Raw genomic sequence first — 16313 nt, 5'->3', positions numbered from 1 at the left:
CGCGTCTTCCTCAGTCTCGTGATGTTGCTGTGACGTGTCTTGGTCAGATGATTTGAACAGGTTTTGGTTCTGTCTTCCTACTGGTGGAGGCAGCCAATTTCTTGTCCAAATCCTGGTTAAATCCACATTTGTGCTTCGGTTCGTTACAGACTGACCCACTGTTTGTGTCTCGCTCCTTCTGAAGCAGAGACACATGTACACACCTGTTTGGTCACGACACACACACATACATTCAGTTTGTCCATTAAAATCAACAGAATCAATGAAATTCTTAATGATCAATTATCGATTAATCGATTAATCATGCCCATCTCTAATCTCTACAAAAAAAAAAAAAAAGTGTAAAAAGGAACTGTTCAATTTAAAACTATCACTTCATGACATCACAAGGTGGAGCAGAGCGTTTGGAGTTTTGGAAATGTAACAGACTCAGAATAAAGAGTCAATCAAACACAACTGCAGCTCTGAGTGTGAGGAGGAAACATTAGAACACGACTTGAAGATCACAGGGGTCAGTTTTGTTGAGGGTAGAACCTTCAAATCGAGGGAGTCCCAAAAATTGTTCATAATTTTAAAAATAATTATCTTGAAAACTACTAAGTTCGGCTCGATGATGATGTTTGTACCAGATCTTTCCTCTTTATGTTTTTGGTTCCAAGTCCAAATTTGTTTCCCAGTTGGTGAAGTTCTTCCAAATGTTGTGTTGAAGCTTCAGTCTGAAAACACAACAAAAATAAAACATTACGTATCAAATCTTCATCTGTTTCTAAACGTTCTGTGAAAATTTGAGCCGATTTCACCAAGAATCAGATTTTTTGGGACTGTCTTTATTATCGGCGAGTAGAAGCTCTGATGCTGACCGTGTGTGTGTCTCGCTTTGGCAGAGTCGTTCCCTCAGAAGAACACGGCGGCGATCGTGGGCGGGGTGATCGGCGCTCTGGTTCTGATCGCGCTCATCGCCGTGGTGGCCTGCGTGGTGGCGAAGATGGTCCGCAACCGGCACAACTACGAAGGGTAAGACCACACGACCACGACATGTGCGCCAAAGACACGCCCACGAATCTCCAAAGACACGCCAAAGACACGCCAAAGACACGCCAAAGACACGCCAAAGACACACCCGCGACACGCCAAAGACACACCCATGACACTCCAAAGACACGCCCATGACACTCCAAAGACACACCCATGACTCTCCAAAGACACGCCCACGACACGCCAAAGACACGCCCACGACACGCCAAAGACACGCCCACGACACGCCAAAGACACGCCCACGACACTCCAAAGACACGCCCACGACACTCCAAAGACACGCCCACGAATCTCCAAAGACACGCCCACGACACTCCAAAGACACGCCCACGACACTCCAAAGACACGCCCACGACACTCCAAAGACACGCCCACGAAGCTTCAACGACACGCCCACACACTCGCCGTCTCTTGTGGTGCAGTTTCCGGTGCCGGCGTCTCAGGTGGTGGGTCTCTGCATGGTTCTGGAGCATGTTCTTCTCTAACATCTCAGATTAAACCTCGTGTTTCTGTGTTTTCTGGACGATGGTGGAAGGAGAACTCGGGCTCTTTTCTCTTTAAGCGACACAAATGCCGCGTCGGTTTCACGTTTTAAGTTCTAAAAGCAAAAACAAGAGCTGTGTCCGAGTGTCCGCTGTGTCCCTGGAGAGCGCCGCCTGGAGAGCGCCGCCTGTGGAGCGAGCGAGGGCGAGGGGCTGGGGGAGACATTCGGACACGGCTCTGAACGGGTCTGGACGTACTTTAAGGAGACATTTGTGTATAAAAAAAACAAAAAACAATGTATTTATTTGTCTGTACTTTCTGAAAAGCTTCGTTTATTGTTTAATGTCATTGAATTGTTCCAAACTCCAGCTGCAGTACGACTTTAAATCACTTTTTCCACCATTGGAGTGTGTGTGGTGTGTGTGTGTGTGTGTGTGTGTGTGTTGTGTGTTCTATGTGTGTTATGTGTGTGTGTTCTCGGGGCGGCTGCTGCTGCTGGTGGTGGTGGTGCTGCCGGGGTTGGGGTGGTCGTAGTCTCTGCAGTTCTTCCTCCTGGAATCTTCAGTTCATCTCACTAACGCACTGACCTCTGACCTTTCACTTTCACTTTCACTTGGTCTGACCTTTCACTCTGACCCGGGGTGTTTGTCTCTTTCCTCTTCGCTTTTCATTCTGAACCTTTATTTCGCATCAGCGACGTTCATGAAATAATCATTATTATTAACAACAATAATAACAAAAACGACCATAACGATCGTAACCACAACAACCATAACAACAATAACAACACAACCACATCCACAACCACAATGACAACAACCATAACAACCACCACAACAATCATAACAAGCACAACAACAATAACAACCACGACGACGATCACCATGACGACCGCAACAATCACAACAACAATAATCTCAGCAATAACAACCACGACCACGACGACCACAACGACAACGACCATCACCACGACCACGACGGCCACCACGATGACCACCACAACAACGACCGCAACAACGGCCACCACGATGACCACTATGACGACAACGGCCACCACGATGAGCGCCACTACAACGACGACCACCATGACGACCACCATGATGACCGCCACTACAACGACGACCACCATGACAACCACCATGATGACCGCCACTACAACGACGACCACCATGATGACCACCACTACGACGACGACCACCATGATGACCACCACTACGACGACGACCACCATGACGACCACCATGACGACCACCATGACGACCACCATGACGACGACAGCCACCACGATGACCACCACCACCACAACCACAACGACGACCACAGCAACCATAGACATCACAACCACAACAACAACAACAATCTCAGCAATAATAACCACAACCACATTAACAATCACAACCACCACAAAAACAACAACAACAATCACAACTACAACCACACAACAGCCACCATCACAACAATAACAACAATAACAAAGGATTTGAAGTGTTCTCTTGTGTTTAGAGTCTCACACTCGTCTCACACTCGTCTCACACTCGTCTCACACTCGTCTCACACTCGTCTCACACTCGTCTCACACTCGTCTGTCGATGAGATTTCAAAGCTACAGAGAAATGATTCTGATGAGCTGATACAGAAACGACTTTTACTTTTACTTTTACCACAGTAACAGTGAAGCAGAATCATCTCACTAAACCTGTTTTAAATGTGTTTGAGCTGTGACTTCTTCACCATCCACAGCTCAGAAAAAAACAACAAAAAACCCACACTCACACAACCAAACGCACAAGAAACACTGACACTAATTTACTGCACTTATAATAATAATAATGATCGGTCGTTATCAGGACAGGCCCATAAACACAATCTCACCTGAACCTGAACCTGAACCTGAACCTGCGGCGCTTTGTCAGGCTCAGGCTCCATCGCTCTGCTTCTTCACCACATGAGTTTTGGTTTTTGATTTTCTTCACATAACGTCAGAGCCTGAAGAGTCCGACTGGGGCGGAGGGCAGGGCAGATCTTTGGTCCAGGTCGGGGCTTCAGATAAAGACTCAAAACTCCTGAGAAAAAATGACCACCTCCTTCCTTCTGTTTCGTTCTTCTGCCCTGATTTCTGCCAAAAATGATTCTAAGTCCCAAGAAAACCAAACACAAAATCCGTCCATGGATCCATTCCATGTTTTTGTGGTTCAAATTCTTTACACCTTTTTTTTTGTTTCGATACCGATGTCGATACTTTGGCTCAAAGTCTCTGTCTACTCGATATCCACCGATACCAGAGCAGAGACTGAAAATAAGACTTATTTTGTTTGTTTAAGTTTAATATTAAGACATGTTTTGGGCGACTTTAATCAATTTATCGACCAAAATCTGATCCACCAAAAAAAAAAAAATGACGTTGAACTTTGTGCCAGTTTCAGTTTCATGTGAAGATAAAGAGAATATTTTATTATTATTTTATTATTATTTTATTATTTTATGATTTTTATGATCGAACCAGGACAAATCTGCTGCAGGTTTAAGCCCCGCCCCCCTCCTCAGTCTCAGCCAATGGGCTCTCAGGATGACGTCATGTGACCTCAGGCTCGTGCATTTGTGTTTGTCTCATGTCCACGCCTCATCTCATCCGCCATTTTGTCTCTGTCTGCCACTCCTCCTCCTCCTCCTCCACTCTTTCTCTCCTACCGCTCTTCCCTCTCTTCTTCTCCCTCCTTCCTCCTCTCCTCCTTCCACTCTCCTCCTCCCTCTCTCTTCTTCTCCCTCCTTCTCCTTCCTTCCTCCTCTCCCCCTCCTCCTTCCTTCCTCCTCTCCCCCTCCTCCTTCCTCCCTCTCTCCTCCTCCTCCTCCTTCCTCCTGCTCCTCCTCCTTCCTTCCTTCCTTCCTCCTCTCCTCCTCCTCCTTCCTTCCTCCTCTCCTCCTCCTCTCCTCCTCCTCTTGTCCCTCTCTCCTCCTTCTCTCTTCTTCCTCCTCCTCTCCTCCTCCTCCCTCTCTCTTCTTCTCCCTCCTTCTCCTTCCTTCCTCCTCTCCCCCTCCTCCTTCCTTCCTCCTCCTCTCCTCCTCCTTCCTCCCTCTCTCCTCCTCCTCCTTCCTTCTTCCTGCTCCTCCTCCTTCCTTCCTTCCTTCCTCCTCTCCTCCTTCTCCTTCCTCCTCTCCTCCTCCCTCCTCCTCCTTCCTTCCTCCTCCTCCTCCCTCTCTTCCTCCTCTCCTCCTTCTCCTTCCTTCCTCCTCTCCTCCTCCTCCTCCTTCCTTCCTCCCTCCTCCTCCTCTCCTCCTCCTCCTCCTTCCTTCCTCCTTCTCCTCCTCCTCCTCTCCTCCTCCTTGTCCCTCTCTCTCCTCCTCCTTCCTTCCTTCCTCTCTTCTCCTTCCTCCTCCTCCTCTCCTCCTCTCCTCTCTCCTCCTTCTCCCCTCTCTCCTCCTCTCTCCTTCCTTCCTTCTCTCCTCCCTCCTCCTCCTCTCCTCCTCCTCCTCCTCTCCTCCTCCTTGTCCTCCTTCTCCTCCTCTCCTTCCTTCCTTCTCTCTCTTCTCCCTCCTCCTCCTCTCCTCCTCCTCCTCTCCTCCTCCTTGTCCCTCTCTCCTCCTCCTTCCTTCCTTCTCTCTCTCCTCCCTCCTCCTCCTCTCCTCCTCCTCCCTCCTCCTCCTCCTCCTCCTCCCTCTCTCCTCCTCCTCCTCCTCCTCTCCTCCTCCTCCTCTCCTCCTCCTCTCCTCCTCCTTCCTTCCTTCCTTCCTTCCTCCCTTCCTCTCCTCCCTCCTCCTCCGTCCTTCAGCTGTACGACTCTGGACAGTTCGAGTTCGTCGCACGCCCCCCCGCCGCCGCGGAAGAAGTTGGCGTCGTCGTCGTCGGTGGAGGCGGAGGGGTCCCTGGGGGGGAGCCCGACGGGCGGGGGCCCGGCGGGGGGCGGCCCCTCGGGGCCCTTACAGGTAGAAGATGGGTGTGTGCAGGTGAAGCAGGTGAAGCCGGAGAGCCGTCCCAGCAGCACGACACACACACACACACACACACACATCATACACACACACGTCTCACACACACACACATCATACACACACACACACACACACACACACGTCTCACACACACACATCATACACACACACACACACACACACGTCTCACACACACACACACACACGTCACACACACACACACACACACACGTCTCACACACACACACATACACACACACACACACACACACACACACGTCTCACACACACACACACACACACACACACACGTCTCACACACACACATCATACACACACACACACATATACACACACACACACACACACACACGACCCACACGTCTCACACACACACATCATACACACACACACACACGTCTCACACACACACATCATACACACACACACACACGTCTCACACACACGCATCATACACACACACATACACTATACACACACACACGTCATACACACACACACACGTCTCACACACACACATCATACACACACACACACACATACACTATACACACACACACGTCATACACACACACACACGTCTCACACACACACATCATACACACACACATACACTATACACACACACACGTCATACACACACACGTCTCACACACACACATCATACACACACACACGTCTCACACACACACATCATACACACACACACACACGTCTCACACACACACATCATCACACACACACACACACACACACACTATACACACACACACACACGTCATACACACACACACACACACACACTATACACACACACACACTATACACACACACACACTATACACACTATACACACACACACGTCATACACACACACAGACACTATACACACACACACACTATACACACTATACACACACACACGTCATACACACACACACACACAGACACTATACACACACACACACTATACACACACACACACACTATACACACATACACACTATACACACACACACGTCATACACACACACACACAGACACTATACACACACACACACTATACACACTACACACACACACTATACACACATACACACACTACACACACATACACTACACACACACACATACACACACACTACACACACTACACACATACATCATACACACACACACACACACACACGTCTCACACACACACATCATACACACACACACACACACACATACACACACACACACGACCCACACGTCTCACACACACACACATCATACACACACACACACATACACACACACGTCTCACACACACACATCACACACACATACACACACACACACACACACACACACACACGTCTCACACACACACATCATACACACACACACACACATACACACACACACACACGTCATACACACACACACACGTCTCACACACACACACATGCACACTATACACACACACACTATACACACACACACACACGTACACACATACACACACACACACACACTATACACACACACACACACACACTATACACACACACACACACTATACACACTATACACACACACACACACTATACACACTATACACACACACACGTCATACACACACACACACAGACACTATACACACACACACACTATACACACACACACACACACTATACACACTACACACACACACTATACACACATACACACACTACACACACACTACACACACTACACACATACACACACACACTACACACACACACTATACACACATACACACACACACTATACACACACACTATACACACACAGACAGAGACATGTGCAGCTGTATGTGTATCTGTCTGTGTGTGTGTGTGTGTCTATGTCTATGTGTGTGTGTGTGTGTCTGTGTGTGTGTGTGTGTGTGTGTGTGTCTATGTCTATCTGTGTGTGTGTGTGTGTGTGTCTGTGTGTGTGTCTGTGTGTGTGTGTCTGTGTGTGTGTGTGTGTGTCTGTGTGTGTGTGTGTGTGTGTGTGTGTGTGTCTGTGTGTGTCTGTGTGCGTGTGTGTGTGTGTCTGTGTGTGCGCACGTGTCCGAGTGTCCATCTGTGTTTGTATCTGAGTGTGTGTGAAGAGTTTGGTTGAAGACGTTTGCTCAGTTGGTCCAAGCTGCTTCTTCAGTTCTGTCAGACTCTGGTGACTCTTCCTTATATCTGCAGGAGGAGCAAACTACACTGAAACTCCTCTGGAACTAACACACACTTGTTTGTGTTGTTCAGTCTGTTGATCTGTACAGGGTTTGGGGGTCGGATTAACAGAACAATTCATGGTCATAAAGGAGAAACTGGTCCAACCAAAGAACAAAACAATGTGAAGACTGAAGTGACACTGGAGAAACTAAACAGACACTTCACAAGAAACAACACAGGACCTCAGTCTGATGTTCATCTCCACTTAAAAACCTCAGGTCACTCGTTTGAGGACAGTGAGGTTCAGATTTTAGCCAGAGAAAAGAACTGGTTTGAGAGGAGAGTGAAAGAAGCTGTTTTTATTAAGAAAGAGAATCTTTCTCTAAACAGAAACAGACTCAGACTCCATCTGTCTCCTGTTCACACGTCCAACCTCAAACCTCCAACAAAACAAACAAGAACAACAGGTGGAGTCAGGTCAGGACCAGAGGTGTGGAAGCTCCATTATGAACATGAACTGTTCTGATAATCAGACCCCCACACCCTGTACAGGTCAACAGACCCAACTAACAAACACAAACTGTAAACAAGTGTGTGTTAGTTCCAGAGGAGTTTCAGTGTAGTTAGCTCCTCCTGCAGATATAAGGAAGAGTCACCAGAGTCTGACAGAACTGAAGAAGCAGCTTGGACGAACTGAGAAACGTCTTCAACCAAACTCACTTCTGTCCAGTCGACAAACAGAATTTTCTCCTCGTATCTGAGTGTGTTTGGGCAGAAGGGAAATAAAGTGTTGATACTTTTGTGATGTTTCAGATGTTTTTAAAAACAGAAAAAAGAAAATCAAATGTGAGAGATGTTTTTAATGCCTCACTGTGGAACATTAAAGACAAAATAATCGTCTCCGTGGAGATGAGGATGAGACAGAACCTCACCGGGAAACTTCTAAAGATCATCACAGTCTTTGGTTTGATCTCTGGTTCAAAAACAGTTCAGAAATTCAAATCAGGTCAGAAAAGTGAGAGTTGTGTTCGTGTGGGATGTTTCAGCTCTGACGGGAGCTGAAACGGCGCGACACGTTTCACTTTATTTTATCAGAGACAGAGACGAGTCCCTGAGGTCCAGAGACACGGACCAAGACGGGTCCAGGTCCAGGTCCAGGTCGGTCTGGTCCCCTCCCTCTGCGAGCGTCAAGTCGCCGACCTGCAGCAGCATAAGCCCCGCCCACACCTCTGTCAATCACACTTTCACTCTCAGCAGTGTGGGCGAAGTGTCTTGCTTAAGGACACAACATCAGTCTTTCCCTCTGGCGCCCCCTGTGGCCCCGGGTGTTTCCAGCGAGTCCAGACCAGACCCGGTCCTGCTCCTGAGACCTGACCTGAGGTTTTGACCTGAGGTTTTGACCTGAGGTTTTGACCTGAGGTTTTGACCTGAGGTTTTGACCTGAGCTTTGGTCTTAATCTGAATCAAGAATATTCCACTCTATGGCATTAAATACATCTTATATTTCATTTATTTAATTACTGATATGTTTATTTCTCTTTTTATTTAAAAACATTCTTTCTGAGTGTGAGTGGGGTCGCCTCTCCACAGATCTGACCTCCTGACTTGTTCTGGTGGCCACACAAAGCTGTTTTAAAAAAAACCCAAAAAAACGGCACTGGGGTCACTCCGGGAACAACACCACTCTGGGTTATTTTCACCCAACAGTTTGTTTTGTACTCGGTTCTTGGTCAAGTTTGACTCTTGTACTGTAGTAGTAGTATTAAAAAAAAAAAAAAAAAAATAATAAAAAATAAATAAAATAAAATATTAATTTAAAAATATTTTTAAAAATGTATTTAAAAAAATAATAATACATCTTTATTTATAAAACACTAGAAGAAGAAATAGAATAAAAATAAATAAGGGATAAAATCAAACTAAAATCAGTTAAAGGAAGAACAACCGATAAAAATGAGTTTTCAGAAGTGATTTTAAAGACGATGTTGATGCTGTGAGTCTTCGATCCTCTGGCGGGTCGTCGTTCCAGAGCCGAGGTCCTGGACTGAAAAGGCTCGACCTTCGTCCAGAGTCTGGACTTTGGAACATGGACCTGCCTGAGGATCTGAGGCTCCGACGGGGTTAAAAGTTCTGAAATGTTCAGAAAAGTTCAGATCTCGGGTTCATGTTTATAACGTCCACCACCAAGTGAAGAAACCTGTGTTTTAAAAAAAGTATTTCAAGTAAATAATCGTGTTTAACCTTGACCCCGGTGCTTGTGTGTGCAGGGCCCGGTGATATACGCCCAGCTGGACCACTCCGGCAGTAAAAACTCCTTCCACAAGATGGAGCCAGTGGTTTACGCCGACATCCGGAAAAACTGAAGTCTCCCAGGACCAAAAAACAGTCAAAAGAAAAGTTGGTGTCGCGGCGGCGCTCCAGGAGGGGGCGCTCCGGGAACGCCGGCCTGTCCTCGTGTCGTCTGTGTCCGCAGGAAGCATGAAACCAACCAACAAACGCTCGTATCCCCGTGTCTTTTACGTGTTAGAAAATCTCCAGAGACTCTGAGGCGCTCTGTCCGTTTAAAGAGCCGCTAGCCTGCTGCACTGCACCGTCTAGAACAAACCGACCGAGCACAAACGCGGCGCCACCCTCCAAACCTCCAACGCTCCAAACCTCCAACGCTCCAACCTCCAACGCTCCAACTTCCAACGCTCCAAACCTCCAACGCTCCAATCTTCCAACGCTCCAAACTTCCAACGCTCCAAACCTCCAACGCTCCAAACCTCCAACGCTCCAACGCTCCGTCACGTCCACCAGGGTTTGGCCTTTTCATTTTGTCCGATTCTTTTTGTTTGTGAACTTTTGCGTCGCCGTAAGTGTCTTAACCACGAACCACTTTGAGTCTTAACGAGTGAAGAATGTACCGAGGACTTTAACGACACTTTGAAATGTTGCTCTTGCAGGTTTATGGACCAGAAAAAACGGATCAGATTCGAATATTTAAGCGATTCGTTAAAATTAAACCTCGGCTCAAGAATCTCACCTGGTTTAAAGACGCTCGACCTGATTTTTACATCTTAAAACCGTTAAAAAAACCGAAGTATTTCATGGTGAACAGGTCCACAGTTCCTCCTCACGACAAGTTTATCAGCACTTTTCACTCTCAGACCGTCATGCTAACGCGCACCTCCTGATTGTCAGACTATAGAACAGTTCGTATGATCTTTCTGCGCTGGTGACGCGAGAATATTCACAAACACATGGAAAAAATCAGGTAGAGCGTCTTTTATTAGAACAGAAACACTGACGCAGATCGTCAGCAGTCTGAGATTTTATTTTTATTTTTTTTAAAGCTCTTAATGTTTTTCAAAATACGACAAAATCTCAATCTCTGCTTCTCTGATTCTTGAAAACGCCGCTTCTTGGCGAAATGTTTACCTTAATTTCCGGACTTTTTTCCACACCTGAGTATAAGACACGACTAAACAAAATTTTAAAAGAAAAAAAGAAATTGTACATACGTAACTTGAGAAATTTACATAGATTTTATTTTATTTCATTTTTTATTAAATACTGGTTCATTGCAAAAAAAAAAAACTTGGCCAAATTGTAAGACGTGCAGTCTTAAATCTGTCAGAAAATGATTTAAAAATAGTGAAATGAGATCGTTTTACTGGACAAGTGAAATCTTAAAATAAACGACCTCAAGAAGTAGAAAATAAATCTGAAAACAACGTGAAAAAGAGAGAAGTTCGAAAATCTTGGTCAGATCAGACTTTTGTAGTGTGTTTACTGGAAAAAACAAAACTATCTAGTTAAAATTTGACTTTATTTGAAATGATCCAACAATGGAACAAGTGTTTTGTTTTTTCTTTTAATTCAAGAAACATTCGATTTTGTTTCTTATTTGTATTTTCATATTTTTAAACAAAAAGTCTTGTTCCATTGCAGATTATTTTATTTTTACTCAAATCATGATGAAAGTTTCTTAATTCCAGTCGTCTGAACTTGACTAGATTTAGTTTGTGGAATCATCAAAGCAAAAAAGTTTGGCCAAAATGTAAAATCTAAACATTAAAATTTATCAGAAAATGATTTAAAAGTGGTGAAATGATGTTTCCACGCAACAAAATCATTTTACTGGACGAGTTGAATCTTAAAATAAATGATTGAAGCGTCTCAGAACCAGTGAGTCGATCATAAATCTAAAAACAACATGAAGCCGCGGCGTCGTTTAAGTCGCAGGTTCAAAGTTTGTGGAAAAAGTCACAGCCGGAAATTACGGTAAATTTATACCAAAAAAAAGTGTGTTTCTGGTCCACGGCCGATGAGTCGTCTTCAGTCAACTTCAGAACGATCGTGGCCTTAAAGCTGCACTCTGGAACTTTTTTGTTGGGGGTTCGTCAGCTCTTTGTTTCTGTGGATTTAAATGAAACTAAAAAATTTATTTTTTTATTTTTTTGTGGAGATGCAAATGCAACAAACAGCAAAAGTTTTTTTTTGTTTTTTTTTTAAAGTTCTACGCAATTAAAAAATATTGTGTTTCAGTAAAAAGTCTTCGTCAGATGTTTTTTTTCCTTCAGACCAGAGTTTCTGTGGATTTGACTTCTGGAATGTTCCGCAGTGTCACTTTAAACACCTCGACTTTACAGTTATTCAGTTACAGGAGGATTTAGAACTCAAACATTCCAGAAAACCAAGACCAGGACCAAGACCAGGACTAAACCAAATCAGGACCAAGACCAGGACCAAGACGGGACCAAGACCAGGACTAAACCAAATCAGGACCAAGACCAGGACCAAGACGGACCAAGACGGGACCAAGACGGGACCAAGACGGGACCAAACCAAATCAGGTCTAAACTAAACCAGGTCTGAACCAGGTCTGAGCTGGAGCGGCGTCTCCACAGATCTGACCTGTAAAGGTTTAATGCCACACTGTGGAACATTCCAGACAAAACAAGAACACGGAGACACACACGGAGAAAAGTGTTTGACGGAGCCTCCAGCAGAAAAGTTCCACAGTGCAGCTTTAAAAAAAGAACCAAATCCACAAAGTCCTGGAGAAGGAAACTGCCTTAAAGTTAATTTTTTATGTGAAACTGTTTTTCAAGTTGATCAGAAAGTCTCGTCTTTTCACTTTTGCTCTTAAAAATGAAGGTTTTTTTGGTGCCTTGTTGTTTTACTCCAGATGCCCTCCCGCGTCTGCTGTGGGTGGAGGCGCCGCCGTCGCTTCACTAAAGCCGCACTCCGGCACTTTTCAGGCACATCTGCTCACGCACGGCAACGGGCTCGCCTCTCCACAGACCTGACCCGTAACCCGCCGGAATCCTTCGTTTCCGTAGCGACCACGTTTAAAGGAGTAAAAACACAAATATTTTCCGTACACATGAGCAGGCGGTGGAGCCTCGGCCTGAAAAGTTCCGCAGTGAATCTTTAACCCACAAACACAGCAAAAAGTGGAGGGTAAAAATGAACTCCCACAGAGTTAATCTGAACATTTTCTCAGGGTTTATACGAGTCCAAGTTCCTGTTTAACCCAAATCCAGAGTCACATGAGCGTTTAGAGAGTGAACGGATAACACTTGTAGAGTTATCCTCATTTACTGTTTTATTTTGACACTTTATTTGAGTTAATTTAAGATGAAATTCAGAACAAAACTGGTTCAAACTGGTTCTTCTCTGGAGGGAGTTTGAAGTGGAGGAGACGAATTAACACTAAGAGAAGTTGAATTAACACTAGAGGAAGTCGATTTTTACACCAGTGGGAGTTGAATTAATCCAATCCAACTTTGTTTTGTTTATAAAATGTGCTCTAAAAATAGTTTCCAAAATACTTTACAGAAAAATGTCAAACAATTTACTTTATAAGAAAAAATAAATCTGAATTAAGCTCGAAGAAACGAACAGAATCAATAAAAAAATAAAATACTTTACAGAACAATGTCAATCGTTTTACTTTATAAGGAATTAAAAAAAAAAAAAAAAAAAATTAAATGGATAAAAACAATAAATGACACACAGAATTAACTTTAAATCTAATCCAACCCCCATTTAACTTTCAAAGATTTAAAATGACACTTTTTGAGTTAAAAACAACTCTGGAATATTTGACCCTGAAATTTTCACCCTCCAGTTTTTGCTGTGTTTTTTATTTGATTTATTTTTTATTATTAAACTGTTTTAAGTCTTAATCTTGTTACTTGGACCATTTTGCCAAACGTGAAGAGGACGAGGTGGAGCAGGAGCAGCAGGTGTGGCGCCTCCTGCTGGTGCAGACGGTCGGTGCAGCAGACGGCGTCCGGCTCGTCTGTGTTGTAGTGGCTCCCTCTAGTGGCTCTGTCGTGAGTGTGCATGCAGTGACCCCTTTGACCCTTTGACCCTTTGACCCTCTGACCCTTTGACCCTTTGACGCCGGCTCCATCTGTGAAGGCTTTTGTCGTCGTGGCCCCTGAAAACGGCGCCGCCTGCGGTTTGACCTCAGTACAACATGAAGACTTTATGTTTTGTTTTTTGTTTGTTGAACAGATTTAAATTCTTGATTCTCTGAAAATTGTTCATTTTTATTTTGTGTAACCAAAAAAAACAACCGTAATTCCACTTTTTAAAGACGAGGTGTCGTGTAAAAATCAACTTTTTGTCTCTTTCTCTCACGTTCGGACGCTGTTCCTCATCACAAACGTGTCTGAACAGGTTCGTCTGTGTGTGTTTGAGTCATTTAGAGATCTCTCCTGGCCCTATTCAAACTCTCTTTACTGTTGCCTGTATGAGGCTCCGCCCACAAGCCTACGTCACCCCTGCCCCCACATGACACTTCTCCCTGGTTTAGACCAGGTTTAGACCCTGGTTTAGACCCTGGTTTAGACCTGGTTTAGTCCTGGTTTAGACCTGGTTTAGACCTGGTTTAGACCTGGTTTAGACCTGGTTTAGACCTGGTTTAGTCCTTGGTTTAGTCCTGGTTTAACAGAAAACACACCAAAATTCCTGCAGAGATGCAAATTGAAGGAGCAGCAAGACAAAAGTGAAAAAACGCACAACAAACTCAGACGACCGACGTCCAAAACCTTTTCTGTTTTTAAAATAAAAAAAGCCTTCGTCAGGTATTTTTCTCGCTTTGGACAACAACACTGCATTTTTTCACTTTAGACCTGGTTTAGTCCTGGTTTAGTCCTGGTTTAGACCTGGTTTAGTCCTGGTTTAGACCTGGTTTAGACCTGGTTTAGACCTGGTTTAGTCCTGGTTTACCTGGTTTAGTCCTGGTTTAGACCTGGTTTAGACCTGGTTTAGTCCTGGTTTGGACCTGGTTTAGTCCTGGTTTGGACCTGGTTTAGACCTGGTTTAGACCTGGACCCTGTTCAAACCCTCTAAACTAATCTGTACGAGGCTCCGCCCACAAGCCTCCCACACGACAGTTCTCCACAAACACACAAAAACATGACATAAAACTTGATGTGCAGGAGTTTCGTTAGTGCGACACGAGCTGAGTGTGTTGGGATAGCGCTCTGAAGGGGCAGTGACTTAGCGTGGGGAGCAGAGGGAGGAGAGACGTCGTTTTTAAAAATGCAGCATTTTTAAAAACGACAAAAGGAACATGTGGCGTTTCAGCGAACACCTCCTCTTTAAACTTTCCTCATTTGTTGACCTTTTTAAGGCCTCGTCAACGTGAATTTTAAAGATGTACCGTGTAACTTTTCTGCTCGTCACCATGGAGATGTCGTGGATTGTAAAGTTCCGCATTGCAACCTTCACGGATTCAGTTTCCCACAAATGTTTTTCGATATTTACTTATTGATTGTAACTGTGTGTGGGAAAGGGGGGGGGCTCCTCTCCGCAGATCCGACCCGTAACTTGGCGTGGTCGCGTCGCCTGCTTGTCTCCACAGTGTATCCATGGAAACACGCAGGTGACGGACCCACCCGATCAGAAAAGTTCAGAGTGAAGCTTTAAATGATTCACAAAAACACATTTACGGAGTTTTATTTTACGTATTTAAAGGAAAAACTGAAATAAAAAGATCTTTTATAAATGTGTTTTAGTGAAATAACGAGTTCAAACTCTCGTCCAATCAGAGGAACATGATGTTTTTTGTATCACAGGGTCCATTTTTACGCTGTTTTTTTCTCCTGTTCTAAAGTCGTTTCCTCGTCACAAACACAAACGGACCTGGAGTTGTGTTTTTGTGGTTTAAAAATTTAGTTATTTTTCAATTTTGACATTCTTAAAAAGTTATAAAATATTTGACCAAAAATCATGTACAACAATGTGGTATCTTACAATTTTTATGTTTTTTCAGTTATTTTTTATTATATAATCTTACTGTAAAAATACATTTTCTAGAATGTACACAGAACAAGATTTGTTAATACGTAATACGACTTCACAATTTCAGAAAATGTAAATTATTTTGTTGAAAATATTTGCACTTTTTTGCTGATATTATTATAACAATGTTTCTTTTAGGTTCTGTTTTATTTTCTGGAAATCCAAAGCTGTAAAAACACAATTTCCACAGTAAAACCTGCAGATTTAGGCTGAGAAAACACTGCTCCACCTGGTGATGTCATCGTGTGGTGATACAGGAAGTGCTCCACTGTGTTTTTAAACTCCACACACCTTCAGTAGAATCATTTCCATCATTTTTTTCTATAATTCTAGTCGGATTGAAGTGATTTTTAAATGTTTTTA

The 16313-nt window shown here is 44.3% G+C and overlaps 1 protein-coding gene across 1 annotated transcript in view; it reads left to right on the top strand.

Moving 5' to 3' along the window:
* mpzl1l (myelin protein zero-like 1 like) overlaps positions 1–10312 on the top strand; it is a 28174-nt gene extending 17862 nt beyond the window's left edge. Inside the window, exons 5-7 of the mRNA XM_055148289.1 lie at positions 885–1014; positions 5286–5469; positions 9914–10312. Of these exons, the coding sequence (XP_055004264.1) occupies positions 885–1014; positions 5286–5469; positions 9914–10009 (410 nt within the window). The 3' untranslated portion in view covers positions 10010–10312. The remainder of the gene's footprint in view (positions 1–884; positions 1015–5285; positions 5470–9913) is intronic.
* Positions 10313–16313: the final 6001 nt, after the last annotated feature.

The sequence above is a fragment of the Boleophthalmus pectinirostris genome, unplaced genomic scaffold (genome assembly GCF_026225935.1).
Source record: "Boleophthalmus pectinirostris isolate CB_2022bp ecotype Guang Dong unplaced genomic scaffold, ASM2622593v1 HiC_scaffold_12, whole genome shotgun sequence".
Taxonomy (NCBI): domain Eukaryota; kingdom Metazoa; phylum Chordata; class Actinopteri; order Gobiiformes; family Gobiidae; genus Boleophthalmus; species Boleophthalmus pectinirostris.
The sequence above is the reverse complement of the archived record's forward strand: the minus strand, read 5'-3'. Positions and strand labels throughout refer to the sequence as shown.